The 15,065-nt window shown below is 52.8% G+C and overlaps 1 protein-coding gene across 1 annotated transcript; it reads left to right on the top strand.

Annotated features, from left to right (window-relative positions):
- Window positions 1–287: 287 nt before the first annotated feature.
- Window positions 288–15,010, top strand: LOC117976679 (galectin-9B). Its single transcript, XM_034943314.3, has 9 exons — window positions 288–3,668; window positions 5,184–5,294; window positions 6,480–6,575; window positions 8,271–8,306; window positions 8,811–8,861; window positions 9,483–9,527; window positions 9,995–10,083; window positions 10,235–10,397; window positions 11,755–15,010. Exons 1-9 carry the CDS (start codon window positions 3,327–3,329, stop codon window positions 11,899–11,901), a joined length of 1,080 nt encoding a protein of 359 aa, XP_034799205.2. The 5' UTR covers window positions 288–3,326; the 3' UTR covers window positions 11,902–15,010.
- Window positions 15,011–15,065: the final 55 nt, after the last annotated feature.

The raw sequence follows: 15,065 nt of genomic DNA, 5'->3' as shown, positions 1-15,065 counted from the left end.
TGTTGGCCAGGCTGGTCTCGAACTCCTGACCTCAGGTGATCCTCCCACCTTGGCCTCCCAAAGTGCTGGAATTACAGGCATGAGCCACCGTGCCCGGCCACATTTTTAAAAATTTTAATTGCAGGCAGGTGCAGTGGTTCATGCCTGTAAATCCCAGCATTTTGGGATGCCAAGGTGGGCAGATTCACTTGAGCTCAGGAGTTTGAGACGAACCTGGGCAAGAGGGCGAAACCCTGTCTCTACCAAAAGTACAAAAAATTAGCTGAACATGGTGGCATGAGCCTGTGGTCACAGCTACTCAGGAGGCTGAGGTGGAAGGATGGTTTGAGTCCAAGGGTGGTGAGAAGGGGTGGGGGTGGCACGGAGGTTGCAGTGAGATGAGATCACACCACTAGACTCCGGCCTGGGTGACAGAGTTAGACCCCATCTAAAAAAAAATTTAATTGTGGTAAAACACATAATATAAAATGTACCATATTAACTAGTTTTAGGTATACAGTTCAGTGGTATTAAGAACATTCATGCTGTTATGCAATTATCACTACCATCCATCCGCAAAACTCTTTTCATCTTGTAAAACCAGAACTCTATGCCTATTAAATGATAAGTCTTCATTCCCCCTCCTACCAGCCCCTAACCACCATTCTACTTTCTTTTGTTGATTCTGGCCACTCTAGGTATCTCAGACAAGAGAAATCATACAGTGCTTTTTCTTTTTCTTTTCTTTTTTTTTTTTTTTTGAGACAGAGTCTCATTTTGTTGCCCAGGCTGGAGTGCAGTGGTGCGACCTCAGCTCACTGCAACCTCTGCCTCCCAGGTTCAAGTGCTTCTCCTGCTTCAGCCTCCCGAGTAGCTGGGACTACAGGCACTCATCACCACGCCTGGCTACTTTTTGTATTTTTAATAGAGACGGGATTTCATGTTGGCCAGGCTGGTCTTGAACTCCTGACCTTAGGTGATTTTCCCACCTTGGCCTCCCAAAGTGCTGGGATTACAGGTGTGAGCCACCGCACCCGGCCTACAGTGCTTGTTCTTTTATGGCTGTTTTATTTCACTTAATGTTCTCAAGGACCATCCATGTTGTGGCATGTGCCAGAATTTCCTTCCTTTTTAGGGCTGAATTGTATGTCTGGCCCACATTTTGTTGACCACTCATCCGTTGATGGACACGTGTTGCTTTCACCTCTTGGCTTTTTGTGAATGATGCTGCTACAAACATGGGTGTTCACATGTCTCTTTGAGTTCCTGCTTTTGGTTATTTGGGGGATATACCCAGAAGTGGAATTGCTGGATCATATAGTAATTCTATGATGAGGTTTTTGAGGAACAGCCACGCTGTTTTCACAGGGTTCCAGTTTACTCACATTCTAGCCAACAGTTGTTATTTTCTGGATTTTTTTTTAAATCATAGGCATCCTAATGAGTGTGAGGTGGCAGACTCCCTCAGTCTATAGGGCAGAGAACAGAGAGCCTCCGAGAAGGGTCTGTGACTTTGAACACTAGAGCTCTGAGCAGGAACATTCCCGAGGGCTGCTTCTAGTCTCCTGAAGACCAGAGCTAACCACTGGGAATGGATTGTGGTGACTGAAGGGTGCCGAAGTTAGAACTCTCAGTGGCCTGGCACTGTGCCTCGAAGTGCCTCCCTACTGTGTTGATTAGTCTAAAAACATGTCAGCCTTTGGGTATGACCTTACTGAGGCCGCTCCAGACAGGGCATGGAGCAGAGGGCCCTCCTTTATGGGCTGGACTCACTAGTGAAGCTGCTTACCTGTGACTCACCTCCAAGGCTCAAGGTGATGCTAAGGTGCTAAACTGCTGGAACTCTTAGCTGTGCCTGTATCTCCTTGGGCTCTGGGAGATTTTTTCTTTTAGCAGTATTTTATGGTGATATTGTCTAGGTAGAATAAAATGTACAGATCCTGGTTTTCTGTTTGAGTTTTGTTTTGTTTTGTTTTGAGACAGGGTCTTGCTCTGTCACTCAACCTGCAGTGCAGTGGTGTGATCATAGCTCACTGTGGCCTCAGCCTCCCAGGCTCAAACAATCCTCCTGCCTCAGCCTCCCTGTAGCTGGGACTACAGGCATGCACCACCATGCCTCACTAATTTTTTTGATTTTTAGTACACAGAAGGTCTTGCTATGCTGCCCAGGCTGGTCTCAAACTCCTGGACTCAAGCAATCCTCTTGCCTCAGTCTCCCAAAGTGCTGAATTACAGGTGTCAGCTGCTGCACCCAGCCTCAGCCTGTTGTTAATGGATGTAAACACCTGTGGGACCACCACCCAGAACCAGATCCAGAACATTTCCAGCCTCTCGAAGACTCCTTCGTGCCCCTCCCAGTCAGTGACTCCCCAGGGTAACGCCACTCTGGCCTGTTGTTCAACTTGACTCGAATGGAATTCTCACAGCATGTGTCTGTTTGGATCTGGCTTCTTCCGCTCAGTTGCAAGGCTCATTGACGTTTCCTGTGGCCTAGCTCCTTTTTATTGCTGAGGGCCACTCTGTAGTGTGAAAACCACAATTCATTTCTCCCTTCTTCTGTTGGTGACTATTTGCATTGTTACCAGCCTGGGGCTACGACGAGTAAAGCTTTTAAAAACAGACAAATATGTTTTCCTTTCTCTTGGGTAATTTTTTAGAAGTAGAAAAGCCAGCAACATAGAAGTAGATATTTGACTATATTACAACTCACCAAGCAGTTTTTCTTTCTTTTTATTTTTTTTATTTTTTGAGACAGAGTCTTGCTCTATTACCTAGGCTGGAGTGCAGTGGCGTGATGAGGGTTCACTGCAGCCTCGACTTCCTGGGCTCAAGGGATCCTCCCATCTCATCCCCCAGAGCAGCTGGGACTATAGACATGCATCATGATGTCTAGCTAATTAAATATATATATATATATATCTTTTTTTTTTTTTTTAAGTAGAGATGAGATCTCGCTCTGTTGCTCAGGCTGGTCTTCAACTCCTGGGCTCAAGTGATCCACCCACCTTGGCGTCCCAAAGTGCTGTGATTACAGGCGTGAGGCACTGCGCCCGGCCCCGATTTCACATGCTCTTTACATTTGTTCTCTTCTTTCGCACTTAATCAGGCATGTGCTGGCCTCCAACAAGTGTCCACTGGCACAGAAGGCTCTCTCTTCTAGGTGTGCTTAACAACTTCCATCTTTGTTACCAACTGGTAATCACTTTCCAGGACCTATGCTTCTTGTTTGCTAATGCCAGCACTTTCCCTTAGCCATTTTCTACTTATGTTTAGAAAATTGTGCTGTAAAGGCAAAATGCAATAATTGCACAAAAACACATTGGATCCAAATTAGAGAAACAAAGAGGATGCCAACCAAGCAGTCTCTGCCACGCAGGTTGTATGCAAGATCCCAGACAAACACAGGGCAGAGGCACCGAGGCCCTCCTGTGCCTGTCACTGGCAATAATCCATGCCACAGAAGACTATTTGCTTTTCCTGGGCCTAGGTTTGCTGTGGACTTTCAGACGGGCTTCAGTGGAAACGACATTGCCTTCCACTTCAACCCTCGGTTTGAAGACGGAGGGTATGTGGTGTGCAACACGAGGCAGAAAGGAAGATGGGGGCCCGAGGAGAGGAAGATGCACATGCCCTTCCAGAAGGGGATGCCCTTTGACCTCTGCTTCCTGGTGCAGAGCTCAGATTTCAAGGTGAGCAGGAATCCCCTCCCCACCTCTCGCCCACAGGACTCCCAGCCCTATCAGGTGAATGTGAATGGCCTTTTAAGTAACCACTGTAATTGACATTCAGCCAGAGTGACACCACCATACAGATAACATGACCATTTCCTTGTAAGGGTGTTACCCATGGCTGTGTAGTCTCCTTACGCACCTTCACCTGAATCTACAGGTGCGCCTCCTGCTTCTTTTACTCTGAAAATAAGAACTAGAGGAGTCATCACGTTGCTGTTAGGTGTTGTGTGTCTTTGAATTCCAAGCTCATTCCATTCCTCTGCTATCACCATACCTCCTCTCCAGGTCCCTGGTAACATTTATTTTTCAGCGACATTGTTCCAGCCTTTATCCAGAGTCTATTACGGTTATAGTTCTGTAAGCACATTGCAAATTACCTTTGCAAGCACAGTAGGTCTCTGGGCTTGAGAAGCCGGTGGGTAAGTCAGTCTGAATATGCTTATCTGAGATAAGGATGTTCCCATCCATTCAGTATGCAACACGATGTCACCTCTCCTCTGCTCCCCGTGAGCATTTTATGCATATTTAAATAATACCCCTGCAGTCCTAAAAAGGAATGAGATCATGTCCTTTACAGGAACATGGATGGAGCTGGAAGCCGTTGCAGGAGCAGAAAACCAAACACCGCATATTCTCACTTATAAGTAGGAGCTGAACGATGAGAACACATGGACACAAGGGGGGAAACAACACACACTGGGGCCTGGTCAGGGACGGAGAGCATCAGGAAGATTAGCTAATGGATGCTGGGCTTGATACCAAGGTGAAGGGTTGATCTGTGCAGCAAAACACCGTGGCACACATTTACCTAGTTAACAAACCTGCAGATCCTATACTCATACCCTGGAACTTAAAATAAAAGTTGAAGGGGCTGGGCACGGCGGCTCACCCTTATAATCCAAGCACTTTGGGAGGGTGAGGAGGACAGATCGCTTGAGGTCAGGAGTTCAAGACCTGCCTGGCCAACATGGTGAAATCCCGTCTCTACTAAAAATACAAACATTAGCTTGGTGTGGTGGTGGATGCCTGTAATCCCAGCTACTCGGGAGGCTGAGGCAGGAGAATCGCTTGAACCACTGCACTGCAGCCTGGCTGACAGAGTGACACTCTATCTCAAAAAAAAAAAAAAAAAGTTGAAGGAAAAATAAATAATAAATAAACGAAACCCCAGGAAATTCAGTTCGCTTCCTGAGCATGGGCTCTTTCTGGAACAATATGGCCTCCTAACCAGGCTGGAAATCGAGGAGTGAGAAGAAAGGGGCAGGAAACAACCAGAAGAATGGAAAGCCCGACTGGAGCCCAGTAGATACTCCGGTTGATGCACTTCGGGCCACACACACGTCCCTGTAACTGGCCCCACACTGAAGACCAGACTCAGGTCTTCATTTTCTAGAAGGAGGGACCAGGAGCTCAGGGGTGGTCCCCATCCCGGCCTGGGGCGCCTCCCCCAGAACACGTGCTCTCCTCTGGCAGGTGATGGTGAACGGGAGCCTCTTCGTGCAGTACTTCCACCGCGTGCCCTTCCACCGTGTGGACACCATCTCCGTCAATGGCTCTGTGCAGCTGTCCTACATCAGCTTCCAGGTCAGACTGTCCACCTGGCACCGGTCCCAGGGGCTGGGATGCAGGGCCCCGTGTAGCTGTGCCTAGGCCCAGCTGGGTGGACCCGAGCCAGTCTCCTACCCAGGTCACTCTGGGGACAACCTCTGCTTCCCTGTCCCAGTACCTGCCCGCCCCTTCTCCTCTGTCACTCTGTCCCTCCTTTCTGTGTCACTGTCTCTGTCTGGAACACCTGCCTTGGTCTCCCAGACTCCTCAGCTGCCCCTTTCTCTTCATCCGTCAATTTCCATCCTGGTAAGGAGGGCATATTGTTCCAGAAAGAGCCCAGGCTCAAGAACCAAACTGAATCCAGTTCAAATTCCCAGCTCTGCCATTCGTCATCTGTGGGATCTTAGACAAGCAACTTTGCCTCTCTCAGCCTCAGTTTCGTCATCTGTAGAATGAGCATGGTCATTGCCTGCCCCCCATGGGTGGTTGTGTGATTCATTGAGGAGATAGATAATCAGAGGTCACACAATGGCACCCCTGGGCCCACACCAGGGTCTGTTTGACCTCTGTGTTTTAAAAACTTTGAATGCGTTGCCAACATCTAAAAGGTCAGGAGACCCAGGTATGGTGGTGGAGGTCTGCAATCCTGGTTACTCAAGAGGCTGAGGCAGGAGAATCGCTTGAGCCCAGGAATTAGAGTTCTACCTGAGCAACAAAGCAAGACCCCATCTCTAAAATCTTTTTGTTTGAATAATAAAATAAAATAAATAAAACTAAAGAAGGTCAGGAGATACCAATACCACGTGAAAAATGGGAAGATTAGGGTATGCTGGGCCCACATTCCCACAGGGCACCGGCAGCTGGATGGGAGCTGCTGTTACCCTTTTGGCATTCGAGGGAGCTCCCTGAGATGAGCGAAGTGCACAGTAGGCCCTCAGCAAATCTGGGCTCCTCACCCTTTGGTCCTCATCTCTCATTCCCTCCTTCCCTGACTCTCTCCCCTGCGGGTGGAAGGGGAGGGAAGAGCTGGAGGGAGACTGTCCCCCTGCGCTGCTCACCGAAGCCTGGCCCTTTCCGCTCCCGCCTCCGTGTGGCCCTAACCCCCTTGCTGCATCCCCCTGCCTGCCTGTTCTCTGCCTCCTGCCCCTGCATCTGCCTTTCGGCTTCTCCTTGGCTCTATTAATGCTTCTCCTCACCGGCCGGTGCCTTTTGTTTTAACAGAATCCCCGCGCAGTCCCCGTTCAGCCTGCCTTCTCCATGGTGCCGTTCTCCCAGCCTGTCTGTTTCCCACCCAGGCCCAGGGGGCGCAGACAAAAAGTGAGTTCAACACAGAGGCCCTGGGTGGCTGAGCAGACAGCAGGAAGGACCGAGGGTTTAAGAGGCTGGCCCCAGCCAGCCGGCCACCAGGGCCTGTAGGCCACATCTTGCCCACTCAAGAGTTCCCTGTCTCTGTCTGCTGGGCACCCAGATCCGGGGACCTGGGTGTTGCCCTGGATTCTTCACTCCCCCTTCTTTATGTCTCTCCAAGGCACCAACACATCTCCCTCCCAAAGCCACCGATGTGGCCCAGGCCTCTGGGATTCCTCACCATCACTACAGGGGTCCAGTTCCCCACCCCCCACACCCAACCGCTGCCACGGTGACCTTCTTATAAGCAAATCTGATCACACTCTCTCCCTGCTTAAAAATCTTAAAAGTCCCCAGCCCTTCAAACAAAGCCCAAATGCCCCAGCAGGGCATACGAATTCCTCCCCAGTCTGGCCCCAGTCCACCTCCTTGCCTCACCCCTAACCCACGAAGCTCATGCAACCTCCACGGCTCACTCAAGGCCCTCTCGGGCCACCATGCTTTTGCATATGCTGTCCCTGGTCCCGGAAGCACCCTCTGCCAGCCTGCCCCCAGCACACGGCTAATCGCCCTTCCATGCTCTGCCAAAGTGTCGCTCCTCTGGGAGTCCTCCCTGCCCAGAATATTGTTGGATGCTCCCCCCATGCCCCCACGGAGTCTGTACATATCTGTGCCATGCCAGTTCACAGCACCCCATTGTAACTGTTTGTGTGTCTGTCCCTGTCACTCCACCCCCATCTCCCTATGCCCATTAGGCCCCAGAGGGCTGGGACTGTGGGTTGTTCATTTGCACAGTGCCTGGCACTCACTAGGGACTCGAAGAAGGAATGAATGTGGAATGTGGTTTTCGCAGCCAGGGAGAATGGGATACCAGCCAGGACAAGAACAGTCTACTGGGTGGGGCAGGATCCACGACAAGGAGGTGAGCAGCCCTTCCTCTGGCCACTCAAGCAGTGGGGACTGGGAGGAGGGGCGCTTTGTCTATGTAGCCTTTTTATGGCCCATGATGGTACAGACAGTGCACCTGCCTCCTGCCACGCTGACTTCAGGACTGGTGGAGCCCCAGGGAACATTTGCAGGGCAGCCAAACTTTGGCCCTGGCCCTGGCGCTGGCCCTGGCCCTAGGGATGACAGAAAGTGTGCTGGATACAGTCAGACAGAACTGGCTGCCATTTTGGATTTGATCCCTTCCACCTGGGCAAGCTTGGGCAAGTTGCTTAATCTTTCTGAGCCTCATTGCCTCACCAGGGACACAGGAGCTGAGGCTGCTTCCCTCTTTGGAAAGCACTGAAGCCCAGGACTCGGCCCACAATAGGCCTTCAACAAATACCACTTCTCACCTTACGGGTGAAATATGGCACCGGAAGTAATGCTCTTGGCTGTGGGAGCTACAGAAGGCAATGAGGTCTCTATCAAACCCAGCCTCCTCTCTCTCGAGAGGAACCAGTGGGGATACCCTACCCCTCAGCCCCAAAGCCCTGTGCACCTGAGGGTAAAAATCTGGGTGCCACGGGCTCAGGAAGGCTTGCTTGGGAGCAAGAGGGAGGTGGATGTGTCTGGGGAGGCATTTCTGAGCACAAGAGCCTCCCTGGAGTTCTGCCATCGTCTCTCCCCATTCTGTGGTGCCCGCAATAACCACCGTTCTGACTCTCCTCACCCCTCCAGCCTCCCAGCGTGCGGCCTGCCAACCCTGCTCCCATTGTAAGTCTCTTGCTTTCTTTTTGGATCCTCTTGATTTTGGCTCTTCTTCTGGGCTAATGGAGGATGCAGGGCCAGGCATTGGGCCTCTCCCATCGGGAGTGGGGAGGGCAGAGGCCAGGCCCTTGACCATCTACCCGGCCTGGCGAGGTTGGTGGGTGAATGTGGTTGGCTGGCCGTGATGGAACAACCTGAGTTGCCGCTCCATGGGCAGCCACGGAAGACCATGCCCCACATTCACTTCTCTCACCTGCAAAGGGAGGCTAGGCTGAGAGACGTTTCCCCGAGAGGAAAGACGGGCCAGAGCCACCAGCGTCCCCATCTGTCTTCTCCAGGGTTCTAACCTTTGCCCCTCCCTCATCCCCTGGACCCACCCTCCGTGGGGTCTGTGGGGCCACTGGGCTGGTTATGCCCCTGGAGGGTGCCTGCCGTGTGGCACCCTCTGGTGGGAGCTGGGGTGGTCTTTACTCAGGAGAGCCTGGGTGAGACCTGGTTTCTTTCTTCCAGACCCAGACAGTCATCCACACGGTGCAGAGTGCCTCTGGACAGATGTTCTCTGTAAGTCTTCAAGTTCTGATCAGTTCACAGCTGCACAGTGCCCTCCTTCCCCAAGAACTAAACTCCCTAGAGCCCTAGAGTTGGGAAGAAAGCGGTTTAGCAAGGAGGGTGGGGACATCTGGGGCTGAGTCCTTGGCTCAGGTGACATGTGGTTAAAACTATCCTTGGGACAGCAGAGATTCTGGATTTATCCAGTGGTGGAAGAGGCAGGTTCCCTAGAGACTAGGAGGGAAACTGGTCCTTCTGTCACCAAGTGGGGAGTGCAGTGGCCCCAGCACCCGGATGTGAGGTTCCTGGCCCTGCCTTCTGGGTCCCCGGGATGTCACTACAGATCACAGGCTTAAGCTCTTCTCCTGCTGGTGCAAATCAGGCCGGGAACTTAGCATTAGTGGGGCTGCCTGCGGAGGGGCTGAGGGGCAGGTGACCGTGGTGGGGTCTGGGAACACGGCAGGAAGTTCCAGGAAGGCTAACATGAAAACGGAGGTTTACGGGAGAGTCCAAGGGCCAAAGGCTCATGAGGTCAGCCTCACAGTGGAGCCCCCTCTAGAATGCGTGGGTGCGCGTGGGTGAGTGCTCGCCCACACATGCGCTCTCCCATTGAATTTCCTGGTTTCTTTTCAGCAGACTCCCGCCATCCTACCTATGATGTACCCCCACCCTGCCTATGTAAGTGGTTTCTCAGGGAGGGCAGAGGTTCTGTTTGTGGTGGGCAGGCTAGGGATGAAGGGCCGCTGCGGAGGGATCCGCTGGCCTTGAAAAATTAAAAGCGAAGGGCTTTCAAAATGGTAAGCTGAAGGGCTTCAAAGCGTCCCAGTGAATTAGAAGACTGTGGAGAGGAGCTTTCAACCTTAAAACTGTCGTGTCAACGTGAGCACATTGCATGGCCCTCCCTTTTCACCCCACGAGTCTTTCTTTCTGTGTTTGGCCAAATTTCCTTTCATGACACTAATCTAAGCCCATTAATTTGAGGAGCACCGGAAAGTTTTCCTTTGGCTTTTATGGAACCAAGTAAAGATATCGTGGGCTTCTTCTCAGCTGACAGCCTAAATTCATGGGAACTGGTACAATCTTCCCCTTCCATGTGGCGGCTGCCCTGGCTGCCACTGGCTGACCTGTCCCCCTCCTTCTGACAGCCGATGCCTTTCATCACCACCATTCCGGGAGGGCTGTACCCATCCAAGTCCATCATCCTGTCAGGCACTGTCCTGCCCAGTGCTCAGAGGTAAGCCAAAGGCTCCAGTGACCTCTGGGAAGAGAGAGCCCTTCAAGGTCATTCCAGCCATTCCCCTGGCTTTTGGCAGGCTGGGGATGATGCGGAGGAAATGGGGCTCAGAACTCAGTGGACAAAGATCCAAGTAGGCTGCCCACCCCAGGTTCCACATCAACCTGTGCTCTGGGAGCCACATCGCCTTCCACATGAACCCCCGTTTTGATGAGAATGCTGTGGTCCGTAACACCCAGATCAACAACTCTTGGGGGTCTGAGGAGCGAAGTCTGCCCCGAAAAATGCCCTTCGTCCGAGGCCAGAGCTTCTCGGTAAGGCGCCGCAGCCTGGAGCTTGAAGAGGCTCCTATGGGTACACAGGGGGAGGGGGTAAAGGAGGTCTGGGGTACCTTGAACAGGATGGGAGCTGATGCCTCTGGGATGAGGGCCCAGAAGAAAAGGTGGCTAAAATTTATTGTCATTATTATTAATAATTATTACTGTCCTGCATGAAGGAAGTGTTGGGATCTGCTTTTTCAGATGAGGAAAGAAACTCACAAGTGCAGGTTACTTGCTTGCGGTCACACAGTCAGTAAGTGTCAAATCAGACCAAAGAAGGAGGTGTTATTCATTTCTTCACTGACTCATTCAACGATTTCACTGTCGCCCGCTTTGTGCAGGAAGCACTCCACATGCTGGGAGCGCAGTCATGAAGCAGACAGATAGGGTCCTTCCTCCAGAGAGTTTACAATTTAGCTGGGGGAAGGAACAAGGAAACTAAAGCATGAACAGATTGTTGCAGATAACAACAGTGCCACGCAGAACGCAAAACAGAGCGATGAGATAGAGCGAGCCTGGGAGGGGCAGCTAGGGCCAACATGCAGAGGTGCGGGTGCGGCCTCTCCAGGAACAGCAGCAGGCGTGCTCCGCCCTGACTACACATTCAAATCACCCAGAGAGCTTACAAAGAAAACATAGGTGCTGGGACCCCAGCCCAGGCCAATGAGGCGGTCAGCCTGGGCATTTGTATTTTTAAAATATGCCTGATTACACTCTGCAGTCAGAGTTGAAAATGACTGATGTAGGGCTTTGCAGCCATGGAGCCAGGGAGCAACATTCTTTGATTTGTGGACAGCTGTGTGACCTCGGGCAAGTGACTTAGCTACTCTGTGCTTCAGTTTCCTCATCTACAAAATGGAGCTAATAATCATATGAATCTCCTAGAGCTGTAAGAATGGAATGAGGCAGTATCTGTAGCACGCTTAGGACAGTGCCTTACACATGGCATGTGTGATAGGAGTGTCAGCTATTGCAAAGGGCAGGAGGTTTTAACATTTGTACTCTGCCTCATGGAGAAGGCATTGGGGTGGAAAAGACAAGTTAGGAGGCTGATGCTGCAGGAGCCCAGGCCCAGAGCACTCCTGTGTGCTGGGTCCGAGGGATACAGATGGCACAGGCCAGTGCTCCTGTCCCTGATGTGGTGGGAACAGTATTCTAGGCCAGGGAACAGTACAGGGGAAGGAGCACGCACAGCCTGTTTAGTGAAGAGCCGGTCGCTCAGTGGGGATAGAGTGCAGGTGAGGGGCTTATTAACAACTGAGGAGGGAGGGAGGGAGGGAGGGAGAGAGGAGGCTGCAGTGAGGGTGGAGGACTTCCCAAGTGTAGTGCAAACGGCATGATCTCTGCACAGGTGTGGATCTTGTGTGAAGCTCACTGCCTCAAGGTGGCCGTGGATGGTCAGCACGTGTTTGAATACTACCATCGCCTGAGGAACCTGCCCACCATCAACAAACTGGAAGTGGGTGGCGACATCCAGCTGACCCACGTGCAGACATAGGCGGCTCCCTGGCCCTGGGGCCGGGGGCTGGGGTGTGGGGCAGTCTGGGTCCTCTCATCATCCCCACTTCCCAGGCCCAGCCTTTCCAACCGTGCCTAGGATCTGGGCTTTAATGCAGAGGCCATGTCCTTATCTGGTCCTGCTTCTGGCTACAGCCACCCTGGAATCGAGAAGGCAGCTGACTGGGATTGCCTTCCTCAGCCGCAGCAGCACCTGGGGTGCCAGCTGCTGGAATCCTACAATCCCAGAAGGCGGGCACAGCCAGGGAGAGGGGAGGAGTGGGCAGTGAAGATGAAGCCCCATGCTCAGTCCCCTCCCATCCCCCACGCAGCTCCACCCCAGTCTCAAGCCACCAGCTGTCTGCTCCTGGTGGGAGATGGCCTCCTCAGCCCCTCCTCTCTGACCTTTAACCTCACTCTCACCTTGCACCCTGCACCAACCCTTCACCCCTCCTGGAAAGCAGGTCTGATGGCTTCCCACTGGCCTCCACCAACTGACCAGAGTGTTCTCTTCAGGGGACTGGCTCCTTTCCCAGTGTCCTTAAAATAAAGAAATGAAAATGCTTGTTGGCACATTCATGTGGGTTGACTGTGGCTTCTTTAATTCATTTGGAGACATTTTGGAATCTGTGGAATCAGGCGGAGGGGCTGCTGAGAGGAGTGGGATGGGAGAGCATGGACTCCCTTTGGGCAGGGGGTCCTGACCTCACACCTCCTAATTAAAAAAGGATTAATGGCCGGGTATGCTGGCTCACGCCTGTAATCCCAGCACTTTGGGAGGCTGAGGCAGGTGGATCACCTGAGGTTGGGAGCTCGTGACTCGCCTGTCCAACATGAAGAAACCCCATCTCTACTAAAAATACAAAATTAGCCAGGCGTGGTGGTGCACACCTGTAATTCCGTCTACCTGGGAGGCTGAGGCAGGAGAATGGCTTGAACCTGGGAGGTGGAGGTTGCAGTGAGCCACGACTGCACCATTGCACTCCAGCCTGGGCAACAAGAGTGAAACTCTATCTCAAAAACAAACAAACAAACAAACAAAAAAATGAAAAACGAGCTGGGCATGGTGGTGGTGGCGGTGGGTATCTGTAGTCCCAGTTACTTGGGAGGCTGAGACACAAGAATCACTTTAACCCGGGAGGCAGAGGTTGCAGTGAGCCGAGACTGCACCACTGCACTCCAGCCTGGGTGACAGAGCAAGGCTCTGTCAAAAAAACAAAAACAAAAAAGGAAGCCAATGCATGGGCTCCTCTGGTGGCCACAGGGTCTAGAATTATCAGGTCTCAGGGATGACTTCACCAGGGCAGTGTGGAAGGGAAATGTGGGGTTGAAGCCCCCACACAGAGCCCCCACTGGGCCAGTGTCTAGGGGAGCTATGAGAAGAGAGCCACCGTCCCATGAGGGTGTTGGAGAAAGCAGGCTGGGGCTCTGGTCTTTTGGGCAGGAGTCTCGGACACAGGAAAGGTGGTAATGGGGGACCCCAGGAAACAGCCCCATGCCTCCGAGATGGGAGACGGGCTGGGGCAGAGCCTGTGAGGGCCACAGCAGGGCCAGAGCTGGCTCCTCGGACCTGGCATCCCAGTGGGAGGAGGTGGCTTGGGGAAGGGGTGTCAGGAGAAGCCGACCCGAAGCACCATATGGGTGTGTGTTCCATTGTGGGTCTCCCTGGCAATAGGGTTAGGACTCGCATGAGAAAAGTGGCTCAGTGTCCATGTGTGGGGTTCTGCCAGCCACTGAGCCACTGCCAGACAGCCCAGCTCCGCGTCAACGTGATGCCAACACATCCTGCTTGGCCCAGCAAGAATCCAGTTCCTCAGGCCCCCGTGTAGTCCTCAGGGTGGCGGCAGCAGCAGCGACTGAGAGCTTGTTGGAAACGCAGCGTCCCGCACCCCACCCCACCTGCGAGATCAGAGTCTCTCTTTTCACGGGACACCAGATGAGGCCCGCACATGAAAGCGGGGAAGCCCTGGTCCGGAGCGGACTCCTGGCCGTGTTGCTGAGATGCATGGCTGTCACGCAGGGCAGGGCACGTCTGGAGCCTGAAGTTGGCACTGCACCTTCTCCTGCCACCTGAGACGCTGCTGCTGGAAGGAGGACGGGAGGGGGAGGGTCCTGGGCCTGGCCCAGGAGGCACAGGCCAAACCCCAGCTGGGAGCCACGTGTTGCCAGGACCCCAGAGGCCGCCACTGAGCTCCTTTCTTGGTTCTGACCAGGAGAAGGAAATGGGCCTAGTCTCTTAAAAAGCCTTCCCTGGCTGTCTCCAAACCCAGGAGGGTCTTCAGTCCCTTGGGCGAGGATGCTGTGGCCCACACTCGCTTTGACACCCTGCATTCCCAGAGGCCACATCTGTACTGGCCAAACTCACGTGAGACAGGTGGCCCCAGAGCAAAACCTTTCTAAGACAGTGTCCAAGAAGAAGCTCAAGACCTTCCCTGAAGCTCTGGCCTCATATGAGAATCCCACTCTTGCCAGACCCCGCGTCAGATCCTTTGTGTGGGAGGCAGGCCTGTGCCGTCCACCCTACCGCAGGTCTTTGGACCAGCACGAAGCTCCATCTGCTGCTGTCACATCTGGCAGCCATTTCAGAGGAGCCGTGGCCTGCCTGGGGTGTCCCTCTGTGGGGCATCTGTCCAGGCTACGACACCCACCAGCTCCCCACTCTATAACTGAGGGCCACATTCCCTACAAAACATCCCCCACCAGCCCCCCCAACAAACACACATAAAGTGTGATTAAAGTAAAATTCAATTCATGTCAATATCTCCATCAGGGAATCATACAGAGAAGACCCAAGGGGCCATTAGGAACAGACTAGGGTGTTCGTTTTTTAAACAGAGGCATGAATAATTTCACCCGTGGCAGTTAAATACACAGTGGTGTGACAGCACTTCCTGGTGGTCACTTGAAGTGGTGCACTCACCAGCGGGTTCCATCTTTCACCCACTTGCCAGGCCTGGCATTGAAGATTTCGTCTCCAAGGGACCAGGGAGGCCCCAGCTTGAGAGAGGAGGCTCCGATCAATCCAGGGTGCTACTTGGTAGGAGGTCAAGTAAAGGGCTTGATGGGGAACGAGGTGAGAAATAAGACGTGAGACTGGGGGATATCACTTTCCTCCATCTCCCCAGGCCCTGTGACCTCGGATAATGCAGAGCTGGCTCCATCGTT

This window comes from Pan paniscus, chromosome 19 (assembly GCF_029289425.2).
Source record: "Pan paniscus chromosome 19, NHGRI_mPanPan1-v2.0_pri, whole genome shotgun sequence".
In the NCBI taxonomy this organism is placed as follows: Eukaryota; Metazoa; Chordata; class Mammalia; order Primates; family Hominidae; genus Pan; species Pan paniscus.
Note: the sequence above shows the minus strand (reverse complement) of the source record. Positions and strands in the feature narration are given on the sequence as shown.

Bases quoted from the DNA above. Each gene is read 5' to 3' on its own strand.
- LOC117976679 (XM_034943314.3), top strand. From the start codon at position 3,327: ATGCCAACCAAGCAGTCTCTGCCACGCAGGTTGTATGCAAGATCCCAG. The intron at 5,295-6,479 runs GTCAGACTGTCC...TTGTTTTAACAG, and splicing joins TGTCCTACATCAGCTTCCAG to AATCCCCGCGCAGTCCCCGT. The intron at 8,862-9,482 runs GTAAGTCTTCAA...GTTTCTTTTCAG, and splicing joins CCTCTGGACAGATGTTCTCT to CAGACTCCCGCCATCCTACC.